The sequence below is a fragment of the Solanum pennellii genome, chromosome 1 (assembly GCF_001406875.1).
Source record: "Solanum pennellii chromosome 1, SPENNV200".
NCBI lineage: Eukaryota > Viridiplantae > Streptophyta > Magnoliopsida > Solanales > Solanaceae > Solanum > Solanum pennellii.
The window spans coordinates 761,511-776,826 of record NC_028637.1 but is presented as its reverse complement, the minus strand read 5'-3'; the positions used below and the strand labels follow the sequence as shown (position 1 = coordinate 776,826).

Sequence of the window (15,316 nt, the reverse complement as noted above, 5' to 3'; positions counted from 1 at the left end):
AACCCCCCCCCCCCCCCCCCACCCCCCAACATATACTTGTGACATTGTTATATACTTTCACTTTAGAAACCAATTGAATTTAAAGAAAAATAATTATGAAAACTTTGAAGAACATCAAAGCGTCTGTAGTCCAACGGTTAGGATAATTGCCTTCCAAGCAATAGACCCGGGTTCGACTCCCGGCAGACGCATTTTTGTTTTATACACGTAAATTTGGCACGGAATTCTACAATCCTATATAATCTAGTTTCCGATAGACTCTTGCTCAAGTATAGAAACATCGAAAAACAAGTGTGTAAAACAAATACGTCGATTCTATACATCTATCTGTTCTGTTATGAATGAGTATAGTATCATTTGTTCTCTCTTAAACCTCCTGTTATCGGTACGAAAGCAGCTAAAATAACAGATACCTTAGACAGTAGAAATCCGATCGTTCCAAGCATGAGATCTTGAGGTGTCAGCACTCTAGCAACGTCTCCGGGAGCATATTTTGCTGCAACGATTGTAACTGCAAGAGCTAATGCTATGTTCAACACTGAGCCTTTGAATCCTTTATCGGTTTGATCAAGAGTTTCTGTTCTGTTACTTTGAGTCAGTTCTGAAGATGGTATACCGTCAACAGATCTCTGCACGAGTAATAGATAGAGGAATCCTACGATACCACCTGTTAAGAAGGCGATTGCAGACTTATCTCCGGCTAAGAATGCAATAGACGAGCCAGCAATAGTAAGGATTGCATCGTAGACCAATAAAGATAACTTCAAATCTGTGTATTCCTTCATTGTGTCTTCGTTTGATATGTTCTGTGTACTAACGGAAGATGATGGCGAGGTTTTCTCACTTAATGATATAATGTTGTCCTCGGAAAACTCAATAACCGAACATGGTCTAAACTCTATCATGGAACTATCGCTTTTCCCACCGAGCAAGACATCCTCGATATCAAAGTCATACTGGATGGCAGTACAGTCTGATAAATTCTTCTCATTTCCTATTAATGCGGAATTTAGAAGGGAAATGACAGTTACGTTCATGCCTCCGAGTCTCCACTGACCTGATTATTCATATTAGCACGAAAATTTAGATATCGTTGGGCTACATACATGTTCATTAGTTTCTTTTTTGATGCTTGAGCCTTGAAATATGCATAATAGTAATCAAACAAATGCTTCACAGCTACATGCTCGGACTCTTCAAAAATGTCCGAGCAGTTTTTCTGGTGCTTGATGAACTTTTACTGTTGAGGAATCGGTATGCTTACAAATTTGAGACAGATACAAACAGTGTGATTTGTAAGCTAAGGTGATTACTTTGACACATCAAACACAGTTTAGAAGATATCGATATGCCAAATGTACTTTTCTAGACAAAAAGATCACATCTCGATCCTCAGAAGAATTGATCTTACATGCTATGTCAGTCGGACTCTACAGTAATGTTGAAGGTTGCATGTCGGATCCTCCAAAAGTACTGCATTTTGGAAGATCCGACACGGATGCAACAACAATTTTTTGACAAGTCCGAGCAGCATAGCTTACGTTACGTCAGTTAGTTGGAAATACTGACCTGATTCTGGACTGATCCAAACAGCTGCAAGTTTTCCAAGTTTAGGTCCTTCAAATATGAACTCATCTACGGAACCTCTTCGGAATTGGAGAAGATCAGAATCCTGTGACTGCACAAAACGAGCGTTCTCTAGACCAGCCGATATCCTCTGTAAGATTGAGTCACCATTTTCATCTATCAAACAAAGCAGGACTTCAGAGTTTATATCGGTAAGATCTGATCCATATGCATTACTCGTTTGCAGCTTGACTTGGTAAATCGAATTGGATCTATCAAATTTCGAATGATTGAGCAATGTTTCCAGCGACCAATCTCCACAGAATTTTACGTTAGTGGCTGGTAAAAGGCGGGAAGGTTTTACATAGTCCCGAAAATCTGATAAAACAGTTAGCATGATTAAAGTGAGAAAATGAAACAATAACGGAAGCTAAAACGAGTGAATGAAACACAATGTCTGCACCTAGTAAGTTGCATATGGGAGGAAAATGTAACGTGTTAGAAAACAAAAATGTGAAAAACTTAAGTCCCGACTAAGAAGTAATCCAACACTTCTCTCCGTTCCTTCAATCATGCAGAGCATATGACTTAAGTCGAAAGCAAATTCATTTACCAATCAATAGGCTCTTAACGGAAAATAAAGAACTTCTCCCTCTTTATGGGATAAGAAACAGAAACCGCATTACTTCCTTGAACGATTCCTCTTAAACTCCGGTAATAAGCATACTTTAAGCTAAAAGTACAGCAAAATTGAATCATTTCATCTGTATCCCATGTCAGAGGTACGATTTTCACTAAGAGGATTCAAAATATAAAGAAGTAAACACACGAAGAAACGAAGGAGATTCAACACATATTGTATGTATATGCATTGTATGAATGTATATAAAACTTAACCTTGTACATACGATATAATTTCCTAGTGAAGAGGATTTGGAGAATGCTCCTCACGCCCCATCTAATAGGTTAGGCACTACATAAAACTCTTCTATACATGTCAAAACTTCAATAAAAGTTCACATACACGTTAAAAGTGTCCTAATATCAAGAAACAAAATAATGCAACAGTGTTATCAAAGGTGAAAAACGCTTATAAACAACAAATTACATGTGGCCTTTAATAAACAAAAGCAAAATGTATGTATTTTACAAGATTCATAATGTTGAGCTTGAATGAAGAATATACGGACAAAGAAACTTCTTAAAAAACTTACGATAAAGTGGAATATCATTTGTGTAGTGTGACCTATTCAAAGATTACACTCATTCGCAAGGAAAAGTATGTCTTAGAGCCTTAAAAACACACTGAATCAAATAGACAAAAGCTTACCAGTAAATCAATCAACTCATTCTAGGTTAGCTCATAATCTCACACTGAAAGACATAAAAATTGCTCCTAACCCGTCTACGTTGCTCGGAGTCTTCAAAAATCACTCCAGGTGTGTCGAATCCTCCAAAAATACATTTTTGAAGTATACAACATGAGTACAACAATATTTTTTTGGAGGGTTCGAACAACATAGCTAACAGACTAACAGTAATAACAACAAAGTTGCCAAAAAAAAAAAAGTAACCAAAAAGTTAAAAACAACTACTCCCCTATGTCCCAATTTGTCACTCGCTTTGACTTTGACATAAAATTTAATTAAAAAGATAAACTTTTGAAATTTGTGTAGTGTCCGACAGTCCGGGCCAGATTTTGTGCACCTCGAATAATTCTAGTGTTCGTGGGTTCGGACGAACCCACTAGCTTTTCCGTAGGCTCTATATTTAGATTAGAAAATTGATAGCTTAGTGGTAAGAATAGATGGTGAAAATACTTTTCACACTAGTTTTGTCGTTCGAACCCCACTATTAACATGTTTCCTCTTTTGTCTTAAAATTTAAAACTCCAAACTCTTAATCTTGGCTCCGTCACTGCCTGCCACCTCTCGAACCCCACTATTAACATGTTTTCTCTTTTGCCTTAAAATTTAAAACTCCAAACTCTTAATCTTGGCTCCGTCTCTGCCTGCCACCTCTCGAACCCCACTATTAACATGTTTCCTCTTTTGTCTTAAAATTTAAAACTCCAAACTCTTAATCTTGGCTCCATCTCTGCCTGCCACCTCTCGAACCCCACCTATTAATATATTTTCTCTTTTGTCTTAAAATTTAAAACTCCAAACTCTTAATCTTGGCTCCGTCACTGCCTGCCACCTCTCGAACCCCTCCATTAACATGTTTCCTCTTTTTTCTAAAAATTTAAAACTCCAAACTCTTAATCTTAGCTCCGTCTCTGCCTGCCACGGTGCCACCTCTCACTAGCGTAATAATATCACATAATTTTGTCCATCAAGGCTACCTAGTGATCTAAAATACTCTTTTCAACCATTTCGTGTAGCTATGAATCATTTAATTAATAGTAAAAGAGTAATTTTAAACAAACTAAAAAGAATACCTTGAAAGTCTAATTTTTTGAAGTGAATTTTCCAAGAAGAGCTACAAATCCTTCTTATAGGAATTGGGTTTATTGAATTACTCTTTGGAACAGAAATTTGAGTTGTAAAGATCAAATTTTTGATGAATAATGACTCCATTTTTAGCTGAATTTCTCTTCAAAAAATTCAACTTTTCTTGATTTTGAGTGATAGAAGAAAAGAAAAAGAAGCGTATGGAAATAAAACAACTAAAAAATATCTTTTTTGAGGCCCAAATGGTAAACATAAAAAAGCCCAATAAGAAGGGATTTGGGCTATTTTGATTATTTTTTGTGGTCTTTAATTTTTAGGGAAAATTGTATATAATAGCAAATTAATAATCTAAAAATAAATGGAGTAGCTAGGGTTTAATTTAATTGTGCTCGTTTTATACAATTTGCTTCAACTGTATATGTATAGTGAATTATACAGTTTCTATGTTTGTTATGGAGCGCAACTATGCAAACTTTGCTATAGCATACAAATATAAATTTTTTATTTGCTATATGTGAAAGTCGCCCTAATTTTTATTCTCATAAAAATAAGTAGTTGAAAATGTTCATAACACTGTGATAACAAAGAACTTTCGTTCAACATAAATCTATATTTTTGTATCACACTATAGCACGAGTTATGCCGCTTAGGTCCTATAAAAACTTATGTCGATAGAGATAGAAGTTCAGTTGGAAATCCATAAGTTATGTAGTAAAGGACATAATCTAACTTAAATCCTATAAAACTTATGCTTATAGAAAAATTTCATTTTCAGAACCTACAAATTATATCATAAAATACATAACTTATGCCGAGTAAATCATAGTTCTCTAAATTTATGTATAGCGAAATTAGGTCATAAAAATACTACACAACTTATGTTGCATAACTTTATTCGTATAATATACATAATCAATAAATTTCCGATAATATTATCTAAATTATTATTTATCTCTGCCTAAATATCTCACTTAATTAATATTCTCACTAATTAAAACACTAAAAGTTGGACACTTAAAGATGGTGGACATTTGAACCTAATTCCACCAAATTTGTGGAAATTAGGGTTTTCACTAATTGAGCTAGCTAGCATTAGGATTTGCTAATAAAACAAATTTAAATTAATACTTAAACTTCAAAAATATAATTAATACTTCCTTTTGTTCCTTTTTAATTTATCACTTTTAGGTAAAAAATTTTAGTCCAAAATAATTGTTACTTAAGAAAATTGATAAGGTATTTTCGTCAAATATCCGTTTAAATAATGTAGTAAATAAATAATTTGTATAACAGACCACTGATAAATATGATGGGATGATTATGAATTATTCATTTCTAATAAATGCATCGAGTTCGAGTTTTGAAAACATGCGAATAATTTACCCCTTAATAGGTGGTCTATATTAATCGAGGCAATAACAAATTTAATGTGTAATATTTATAAATATTTAATTATGACTCTATTTACTACTTTATATTTCTTTGTGATTATTATAAAAATTTATAAACTTTAAATCCTGTCGAGCGAATAATTTATCTTAATCATTAAATCAACTTTACAAAGCTCGAAGACTCCAAAATTATTATAAAAAAAAAAAAAAACTGACTGATAAATTGATTCTAAGAATAGTATCATATGCTTTTGATATTTATTGACATAAATTTGGTATTTTACAGATCATATTCCTCAATTATTTATTCTCTTTTTACTTTATTATTCCAAACAAGATTTTGGTTCTACTCAATCTACCATAAAAGAAAAAGAAAAAAAATATATTAGGCAATATCACAATTAATATGGCTAATGTCATTTATTTTATTTATTTTTTTCTACTTATATTAAAAAAATTGTTTTCTTTATTTTTAAGTAACTTATATTATTAAAGAAATATTCTTCAAAGATGGTAGTAACAACCTGCTATAAAACTATATTATAAGTAGATACGTAATTTTAAGTTTGATCAGATCACACAGTAGCATTTCGAAAAAAAAACAAAAAATATGAATGATACAACGAAACACAAAACTCTATGATATATATATTTTTTTTCTGTAAAAATTCAATTGCATATGCTAAGCATATAGCTAGTGTTCCTTTGTAAATCTTCAAATTTCACGCTAAAAAAAGTTTCTTTTATACGAGGAGACTCATCCCGAAATGCTGCAAGATCAAATTTTACTTGTTAAACGAACATATCGAAATAGTCTAGACAAGTATATATTGGTCATGTTAATCACTTTACCTTCCAACGACACAAATAACTATAACTTATTTTTTATTATAAATTCGTACTTACTTAAACTTCGTATTCGATCAAACATCATCACATGCATATTACTAAAAATAATATTTTAAAGAAATTACCTACTTTAGTGGTTATTAAGTAACAAAATTTGCCTTCACATATTAATTGTTGAATTGTTTTTTCCGCTATTAATTTATTCACACAATTTGTCATGTGAAACTTAAGAGTTGGTTACCATTATTATTTCCTCCGTTTCACTTTATTTGATATTATTTTTTAATTAATTTTATTTTAAAGCCGAATAACAAATTCTTATATTTCTCTTACGAAAAACTCTTATATTCAAGTAAATATCATGACATATTTACGTAAAATCCGAATTCTTTGTGATGACTCAGATTGTTTGTAAATGGTCATTCATACGTATTTATTTTTAAATCCCCATTTCAATATCTTCTGAATCGAGCTTGACGACGAGTTATTCTTGAGTCTAAAAAAACATTCAACCTACCAAGGGATTATTTTAGTCATTTGGCATACGTGTAAAAGCTTTTTGACCAATTAATAAATGAAATTAAAAATACATGTTTTTTTAATGTCTTGTTGATATTATTGAAGATATTGTACATATAGATAATAATAATTTAATGAATAACGTGAACAAGTTATTACTCATCTTAGGTCATAAATCCACTTGATAATAATTTTTTTTAAAAAAAATAAATGGAGCAGAAAATATTATACAAGATGGCTCCAATTGAGCACCATGTGCAAATATTAAAAAAATAAAATATAAAACCATTAGAGCATTTTTTGGAAACATAAAATAATATAAATTATTTCATATTTGAGAATCATCAAGTTTTAAGAATACAAAAAGTGATTTCATTCTATATAATCCAAAAAAGATAGACATAGTTATTTGATAGAGAAATAATAGATACTTCGTAAAATTAGTTAAGATATACAAAGGATAATATATCGATAGATAGTAATAAATACCTCATAAAAAACTAATTAAAATGCATCATATACATAATTGTGTCCTTTAACAATAGACCTCAACTGAAAACAATGTTCACCAACTTTGAGGGTAAATAAGAAAGACATTTAAACTCATATAAAGTTAAACAAATAAACACGTGTTCTACATGATAAAATTCACGTCCTACGTGGCACGGTGTCCTATGTGTATTATGCCACATAGAACGCATATATGATATATCTGCTTATACAAATTTAAGTATTTGCTTGTGCAAATCTAAAATCGAGGAGCATAAATATCAGCTAAATTCAAGTTAAAAGAGAAATTTATATATTATACGTTAAACACACACAAACTAACTCAAACACCAAAGTTAAAAGAGATATTTATATATTGTACATTAAACACACACAAATTGACTCGAACACCAAAGTTAAAAGAGAGATTTATATATTATATGTTAAACACACACAAACTGACTCGAACACCAAAGTTAAAAGAGAGATTAATATATTATATGTTAAACACACAAAAACTGACTCGAACACCAAAGTTAAAAGAGAGATTTATATATTATATGTTAAACACACAAAAACTGACTCGAACACAAAAGTTAAAAGAAATATTTATATATTATACGTTCAGCGCACACAAACTGACTCAAACACCATCTACTATTTATAATGCTAGTCCATCTTCCAAGAAACTTGTGTAGTCAACTATTTCACCACTCCAAAACCAAATCAAAGCCAAAAGAGAAAAATGACACAAATGATTGAGACACAAAATCCTCCTTCCACCATAGAACCACCACAACACCTCCCAACAACCACCAACCCCACCAACCCCCAAAAAAACCACAAACTTACCCTCATCCCATTGATCTTCCTCATATACTTTGAAGTAGCTGGTGGTCCATATGGTGAAGAACCAGCTGTTAAAGCAGCTGGCCCTTTACTAGCAATTCTTGGATTTCTAATTTTCCCCTTTATTTGGAGTGTACCAGAAGCACTTATTACAGCTGAACTTTCAACAACTTTCCCAGGTAATGGGGGTTTTGTTATTTGGGCTGATAAAGCTTTTGGACCCTTTTGGGGTTCTTTAATGGGTTCTTGGAAATTCCTTACTGGTGTCATAAATATTGCATCTTTCCCTGTTTTGTGTATTAGTTATTTAGAAGAAATTTTCCCAGTTCTTGATTCTGGGGTTCCAAGAAAATTAGCAATTCTTGGTTCAACTTTGTTTCTATCACTTGTTAACTATACTGGATTAACAATTGTTGGGTATGTAGCTGTTGCACTTGGGGTTATTTCACTTGCCCCTTTTATCATAATGTCATTAATTGCTATACCAAAGATTCATCCACATAGATGGTTGAGTTTAGGTCAAAAGGGGGTTAAAAAAGATTGGAACTTGTTCTTTAATACACTTTTTTGGAACTTGAATTTTTGGGATAATGTTAGTACTATGGCTGGTGAAGTTGAAAATCCAAGAAAGACATTTCCTTTAGCACTTTTTTCTAGTGTAGTGTTCACTTGTTTAGGGTATATTATACCACTTATGGCTGTTACGGGGGCGGTAGACGTGGATCAACGCGATTGGGATACAGGGTTTATGGCTAACGCCGCGGAGATGATATCAGGGAAGTGGTTGAAGTTTTGGATTGAGATTGGTGCTGTGTTGTCTACCATTGGATTGTTTGAAGCTCAATTAAGTAGTTCAGCATTTCAAATTTTGGGTATGGCTGAGATTGCATTTTTACCTAAGTTTTTTGGACTAAGGTCTAAATGGTTTAACACACCTTGGGTTGGGATTGTGTTGTCAACAACTATATCACTTGGGATGAGTTATATGGATTTTCAAGATATTATTTCTAGTGCAAATTTCTTGTATAGTTTAGGTATGCTTTTGGAGTTTGCATCATTTCTTTGGTTGAGGAGGAAGTTTCCATTGATTAAAAGACCTTATAGGGTACCAATGAGATTGCCACTTTTGGTGATTATGTGTTTGATTCCATGTGGTTTTTTGGTATTCATCATGGCTATAGCAACAAAGCTTGTGTATTTGATTAGTGGATTGATGACTATTGGAGGAATTGGATGGTACTTTTTGATGAAGTTTTGTAAGTCAAAGAAGTTGTTGAAGTTCAATGATAAGGTAGATGATACATATGTTGAGTAAATGTAATCAATAGGGAGGTAGTTGGTGTGTATGACTTTTATCTTCTTTTTTTTAGTTTTTTGTATTTTTATAGATATGATATGACTTCATATATTGGTAAGATGTTGCTTTCTTTTGAGAAAGAATTGAATGCAAAAATGTCCTATTCATTTTCTAAAATTTTCTTTTGTCTTTTTGTACTTCCTTTTGGTTTTCCATCGATGTTCGATATCTGTATTGAGTCGTTAATTAATCTGGAATCGCATTGTGTAAGGCTTATTTAAGGGGGGAAGTGCTTCCGAACAGAGAGCTAAAAAAGAGATCTTATCCATCCAATCACAATCTGATCGAGGACAATTACAAGCTTGGATGTCCTCCTAACAACCACCACAAGCTTTGACTTGCTCATTTTCTCAATTTTCTTTTTTGTACTTCTTTTTGGTATTTTATTGATGTTCGATATTTATATTGGATTCTTAATTAATCCAGAATCGCATTGTGTAAGGCCAAGGGGAAATTGCTCTTCAATAGTTTTTTTTTTTTTCATATTCAGGGCTCGAAAGAAAACTCATCCATCCCATTGCAACCTTTGTTGGAAAATGATTTTTAAGTATGTAACTTACACACATCTCATCTAATAGTTTAATCTTTGTTACTTAAGATTAACAGATTGTGATGAAAAACACACTTGAACTATCACTTTTTCACGAATCTCGCATCAACTTAGTTGATGACTTAAGGGGCAAGTAAGATGGTATTTTTGATGAAGTTTTGTGCAAAGTCAAAAGAAGTTGGCTAAAGTTGAACACTATAGGTTGATGGGATATTTATGTTAGAATAATTTATATATAGACAAGTGGGAATGGATTTTTTTTTGTCTTTTTCTAGTTGGTTTTTTTTCTTTTTCTAATTGCTTTTGGAATGGAAATTCAGTTGTGATTTGTGAAGACTTTTCATTGATGTAGACTTCATAATTTGAATTATTTTACGTGAGCCGACAGTATTTTGAAAACAACCTCTTTACCTCACATATGGTAATTGGTAAGGGTAAAGATCTACTTACGAACTATCAGATTGTCACGACCTAACTTCTTAGATCACGATGACACCTACTACATCCTACTAGTAGGTAAGCCTAACTCATAGATCGAAACCATAAGCAACAGACTATCAAGCAAAAGTCAACAATAAGAAGCAAAAAACTTATAACAAAGCAAAGAAAATGGTAATAATCAGAAACATCAGTCAGTAATCGATCATCTAATCAAAATAAGAGTACAAGACTTTTACAAATACAGAAATTCACATAAAACCAAACAAACGGATAAGTGACCGAACTATAAGTCTCAACATTTCACAAAATACTTGAGGTTGCTATTGGAATGCTATAAACGACGAAAGGAAGACACACGAATACTCAAATGACCTAGAGGGTCATTACACCTTCCCATACTCCATTTATGGAATTACAATGGATATATTATTGTAGTTGTTGTATTAGTAGCCTAATCATTTTTCAAGTTACTAAATCCACTTAATATCTAATCCCAGTTACTAATAGTTAGTAGCACATATGGTGATAGATCAGACAAAAAAAAAAAAAGAGAAGAGAATAACCGATAGTTGGAGTGTGAAACTCACGAAAAATGATAGGTCATATATATTTTTGACAATTAACTCTTCGGGTTATACATACCAAGACTAGCACCAGCATGAACATGACCCAAAAAGAACGAAAATACGTACATGGATCACATTTTCTTCTTTTCTAGATTCAGTATTGAATAGGGGCTGCGAGAATGCAGACTCCCACTACCACAAATTATGATGTATTGATGTAGGCTCGACAACTTGAGCTGGCACCCCTCCCAAGTGTAATGGAGTTCACCAGCCTAGGCCATAGGCCTTGTTGATCACCCATTGACGCCGTCCAGGTAAGTCAATAGGTGGATCGTGCTTTCTGCACTGAAGTCAATTCAAACCGTCCATCTAGTGCTACTATCAAGATCAACATCAGGTTACAAAAGCATGATTCACCCAAGAATTGCATACAAAGGTCACATGAAGGCAAAGCTAGTAAATTTTTTCTTGATATTTTAATTTATATTTTTAGTTGCATTTTGCATCGTAAATATGTTGTATACAGTTTTTCTGTGGTATCTCATAGACCAAAAAATAAGGCGAAGTAAACAATGAGGACTGAATACTGAGGGGTCATGCTAAACTTACCGCTAAGCTTACAAAGAATCCGAGAAATGCACCAGCTATGACTTCAACCTCTGTATGACCAACCTGTTCTTTCAACGGAGCAAAACTAGATGATGGGGCTCTTCTCTCATCGGGTTTAAGCAATAAAGTAGCATTCTTTGACCTTGGTTGAAATGAACTTGATTCCTCTGATAATTGAGGATCAGAGTTCTCTGCCTCTGAGGATAATTTCTCTTGTATAGAATCAGTCAAGACATCAAGTTCGCTAGTAGATGGAACTGAGTTTATTTGATTTCTGAAAAAAGCTTTATTGAACGCTTTTGCGTGAATGCCTACTTCCCTTCGGACTCCCTACAGAAGCAACATGTTGACGGTGAGAGAAACCAGGTGTATAAAGCAAGAAAAAGGAAGAACAAAAAATTTTTACCAATGCAATTTTTCAGTTGAAATTGAACCTTATGTTGCTCGGACTATTAAAAATGTCGCAAGGTGCATGTCATATCCTACAAAATAGTGTATTTTTGAAGGATCCACAGAGATGCAACATCTTTTTTGGAGACTCTGAGTGTAATAGATTAAACTTGGCCTAGAATATTAATTAGCAGGGACATCGATCTGGTGAAGCGTGAAGGATTTGGTTCAAGTTTTGAATGTAAGATAGTGTCTAAACATGAGTAGAGCTGAAAATGAAACAAAATGTTCGAGCAGTTGGATTTGTATCATCCCCGTGATGATCCAGGCCAAGTCTGATGTGATCCGATAAACTTAAGAATAGCACGAACCATATATACCTTACAAGAATCAGATAATACATATGGTCGAATCTATAATCCGGTAGATATGATGGCATGGTGCCTATTATTTTAGGCTTTGCATTTTCTGGAAAATTACACTTTTACGCTATGTTGCTTGGACTCTTGGATAATATTGTCGGGTGCATATGAATCTCCAAAGGTAGTGCATTTTAAGGATCAGACATGGGTATGACAACATTTTTAGAGTCCGAATTCAACAACATAATAGCACAAAGAGAAACTTAGCTCAACTCGTATAGCCTTTGTTTGAAAAGATAATAGGTTTACATCTGTTTAACTAGGTAAATGACTGAAAACACTCAAATTTTGTTGCATACCTGTGCATCATACATCACAAGGCCTGCGTAAACCACTGCTAAACCAAAAATCGAATCAGAAAACCCCCTGCAGTTACGGCACTAATAGCATGTCACTCATAGCTAGAAAACAGAAACTAGCCAAGAAAAGAGAATTGATTGCAACACTACAATGTTTTCTCAAAAGCTCTCATTCAGGCATAACTTCCTTTTGAGGAAAATAGAAAAGGAGTAAATACCTTCCCAAGCCAAGGGCTGTGGCTGTGGCGACTACTGCCTGTCATTTGAAAGTAGATGAAATTAAATGAGATGCTAGACACAAATGGCATGCTGCTCGGACTCTTCAAATATGTTGCTAGGTCTTTGTTGGATCCTCCAAAAGTAGTGCATATTTGAAGGATCCGACATGAGTGCGGTAACATTGTTGGAGAGTCCGAGCAACATAGCAGAAACGAAAAGGCAATAAAGCTGCTACTTTGTGAATAACTAAATTTTCTTTTATCGTAGACTAATCTGGGATTGAAACATTGATCAGTTTATCGTAAAACATTGGCTCAGAAAGCAGATGGGTAAATCATAGCTTCTTATACAAGGTTGCACAAAGATAGAAAGATAAAAATCTTACAGATGAGTGTGTCGAAGGGAAACCCCCAGCCTGAAAGGCAGTCTTGAAATTGAACTCATTGCCATAAAATAGAGATGAAGTAAAAGGCTTCATTAGCTGACCAACCGCTGCAGATACAGCTGCTGCAACCAAAACCTGTGGGATGGCTCAAACAAATCAATAACATTTAAAGGCATACCATCATACAACAATGTGATTTCTGAGACATATGTCTATATATTAATGAAATCGATGTTTCAATTTGAGAGACGTCGAGCCATTTTCTGGAATAGGTACCAAATAAGTAGAGCTCATACAGAGTTCCTAACACAGTAATTAAAGAGAAACATCAGAGAGTTCTTGCTTGACATCTGAGCTAATCGCATAGCACTGTTGTGAAAAATAATCATCTGGTCCCCAATGGCGTGAGGCAAGCGAACCTTCATCGACTATTAGCTTTATGGTGAGGGGACAATGGCGACAAAGATAATGTTAGTTTGGACCCTTATCGCCTTTTGTCACCTTTCCCCGTCCAAAACATTGTCGCATAGCCATTATGGTAACATAATTTAACTATCCAAAAACAAAGACTAAATGGACATCTTGCACTATTTTGTTTTGTGTTACTTCTGATGATCATTTTGCAAACTTGACCTTTACATAAACATTAAGTCCAATTAGACAAAAGCCTGGAACAAGAACCAACAAGAACCAGATGAGACATCGTTCAACTTTCACCAAACGTAATGGATATCAAACCAAATCAAAAATTGGAACCTAAGAAGCTATGAAGTGGAGTGACTTACCTTGTTACGAATAACGTTAGTAAAGTCTTCTATTTCAAACCCATGAAGATTGAAGACAACTACTTAAGCAAAGGTTTATAGGTCAAAGAAGAGTAAGAAAAACATCTACCATGTTTTCCAAGATAGGGAAATACTAGGATTTTGTTTGTTGAGTTCTTGTAAATTGAAGTATTATGTCTCACCATTTGCAATACCAATCCAACTAAACTTTAGCTCAATTGATACAGAAAGAGACCAACTTTTACAATAGTGTAAATCCAACCAATTTGGGATTCTTTTTTTGCTTGTTTTATTAACACTTGTGTTTGAACCAGCTCGCACACACCTCAACTAATTCCACTTGTACATACTAGCTCCCACCAACACATGTAACGTAACGAGAAAAGTCTATCCACCAAGGCTTTTGTACAAATGGAAAGAACACAACCAATTGGGATCTAATTGACAAGTTTACACACATTATAAGTAACAACCATTCAAACAAATTGTAAGTTAATTTAATCATCTATCTGAAACTGACCCTCCAACTATCACCATAAACAATGACAACCCAACTGAACTTTACCCCAATTGATACATAAAAACACAATCTTTACACAAAAGAACCTTAGAAACATCAAGAATTGAAAAAAGATTGCAACTTTTTAGCAAACCTATGAAGTAGAGTGAATAACCTTGTTATGGACAACATCAGTAATGTCTTCTACACCAAACCCATGAAGACACAACAACTTAGGCAATTTACTGGTCAAAGAAGAGGAAGAAAAACATCTACCATTTTTTCCAAGACAGGGAAATACTAGGATTTTGGTTGTTGTGTTTTTGTAAATTGATGGGTTTTGTAAAGAAACAGTAGATGGATAGCCCCAATTCTGCAAAAACAACATGTTCTTGAGAGGAGAAATTTCCCCCTTTTTGGCTGTGTGTTGTGCTAAACTTTGCTCCAACCAAATGAACTACACAATAGTGATGAAGCTTGTGTGAATTTACTTGTTCAATCTTTTCTCTTTCTTCTTTTATTTTGAGATTTTTTTTTTGTTTCGAGCCGGTGCTCGGTATTTATATTTGAATCTGACTAAATTTGATTTCGTATCAGAAAGCCCCACTTTGGGAGGTAAATGCTCCCTAACAAAAGCGATTCAATATTCAAGTTGAAGCAAATATTGATTTGATTGAC

At 33.7% G+C, this 15,316-nt stretch overlaps 3 protein-coding genes and 2 non-coding genes across 8 annotated transcripts; 2 read left to right on the top strand and 3 right to left on the bottom strand.

Moving 5' to 3' along the window:
- The first annotated feature begins 119 nt into the window (after positions 1–119).
- Positions 120–191, top strand: TRNAG-UCC. Its single transcript has one exon. It is a non-coding gene; the product is annotated as a tRNA-Gly (tRNA).
- A 36-nt stretch (positions 192–227) lies between these two features.
- LOC107007928 lies at positions 228–4,219 on the bottom strand. Of its 2 annotated transcripts, none has more exons than XM_015206784.2 (3): positions 4,007–4,219; positions 1,570–1,743; positions 228–1,057 (listed from the first exon to the last, which is right to left on the bottom strand). In XM_015206784.2, exons 1-3 carry the CDS (start codon positions 4,143–4,145, stop codon positions 354–356), a joined length of 1,017 nt encoding a protein of 338 aa, XP_015062270.1. In that variant the 5' UTR covers positions 4,146–4,219; the 3' UTR covers positions 228–353. The 2 variants fall into 2 exon arrangements, with proteins under 2 accessions (XP_015062270.1, XP_015062269.1); XM_015206783.2 differs by having other exon boundaries at positions 1,570–1,944; positions 4,007–4,218.
- Positions 4,220–7,303: 3,084 nt separating this feature from the next.
- Positions 7,304–9,590, top strand: LOC107008102 (probable polyamine transporter At3g13620). Its single transcript, XM_015207013.2, has one exon. It carries the CDS (start codon positions 8,013–8,015, stop codon positions 9,429–9,431), a length of 1,419 nt encoding a protein of 472 aa, XP_015062499.1. The 5' UTR covers positions 7,304–8,012; the 3' UTR covers positions 9,432–9,590.
- Positions 9,591–11,030: 1,440 nt separating this feature from the next.
- On the bottom strand, positions 11,031–15,148 carry LOC107008103. 3 transcript variants are annotated; one of them, XM_015207016.2, is made up of 6 exons: positions 14,814–15,148; positions 13,355–13,489; positions 12,969–13,006; positions 12,751–12,817; positions 11,640–11,969; positions 11,031–11,408 (listed from the first exon to the last, which is right to left on the bottom strand). In XM_015207016.2, exons 1-6 carry the CDS (start codon positions 15,024–15,026, stop codon positions 11,406–11,408), a joined length of 786 nt encoding a protein of 261 aa, XP_015062502.1. In that variant the 5' UTR covers positions 15,027–15,148; the 3' UTR covers positions 11,031–11,405. The 3 variants fall into 3 exon arrangements, with proteins under 3 accessions (XP_015062502.1, XP_015062501.1, XP_015062500.1); XM_015207015.2 differs by having other exon boundaries at positions 11,031–11,405; XM_015207014.2 differs by lacking the exon at positions 11,031–11,408 and having other exon boundaries at positions 11,473–11,969; positions 14,814–15,147.
- LOC114075747 lies at positions 11,195–11,352 on the bottom strand. The gene has a single exon (XR_003576143.1). It is a non-coding gene; the product is annotated as a U1 spliceosomal RNA (small nuclear RNA).
- Positions 15,149–15,316: the final 168 nt, after the last annotated feature.

Bases quoted from the DNA above. Each gene is read 5' to 3' on its own strand.
- LOC107008103 (XM_015207014.2), bottom strand. From the start codon at position 15,026: ATGTTGTTTTTGCAGAATTGGGGCTATCCATCTACTGTTTCTTTACAA. The intron at 13,007-13,354 runs GTAAGATTTTTA...TTCAAATGACAG, and splicing joins TCCCTTCGACACACTCATCT to GCAGTAGTCGCCACAGCCAC. The intron at 11,970-12,750 runs GTATGCAACAAA...TTGCTTCTGTAG, and splicing joins TTGTGATGTATGATGCACAG to GGAGTCCGAAGGGAAGTAGG.
- LOC107007928 (XM_015206783.2), bottom strand. From the start codon at position 4,145: ATGGAGTCATTATTCATCAAAAATTTGATCTTTACAACTCAAATTTCT. The intron at 1,945-4,006 runs GTATTCTTTTTA...CTGTTTTATCAG, and splicing joins CAAAAAATTAGACTTTCAAG to ATTTTCGGGACTATGTAAAA. The intron at 1,058-1,569 runs GTCAGTATTTCC...ATGAATAATCAG, and splicing joins TTGGATCAGTCCAGAATCAG to GTCAGTGGAGACTCGGAGGC.
- LOC107008102 (XM_015207013.2), top strand. From the start codon at position 8,013: ATGACACAAATGATTGAGACACAAAATCCTCCTTCCACCATAGAACCA.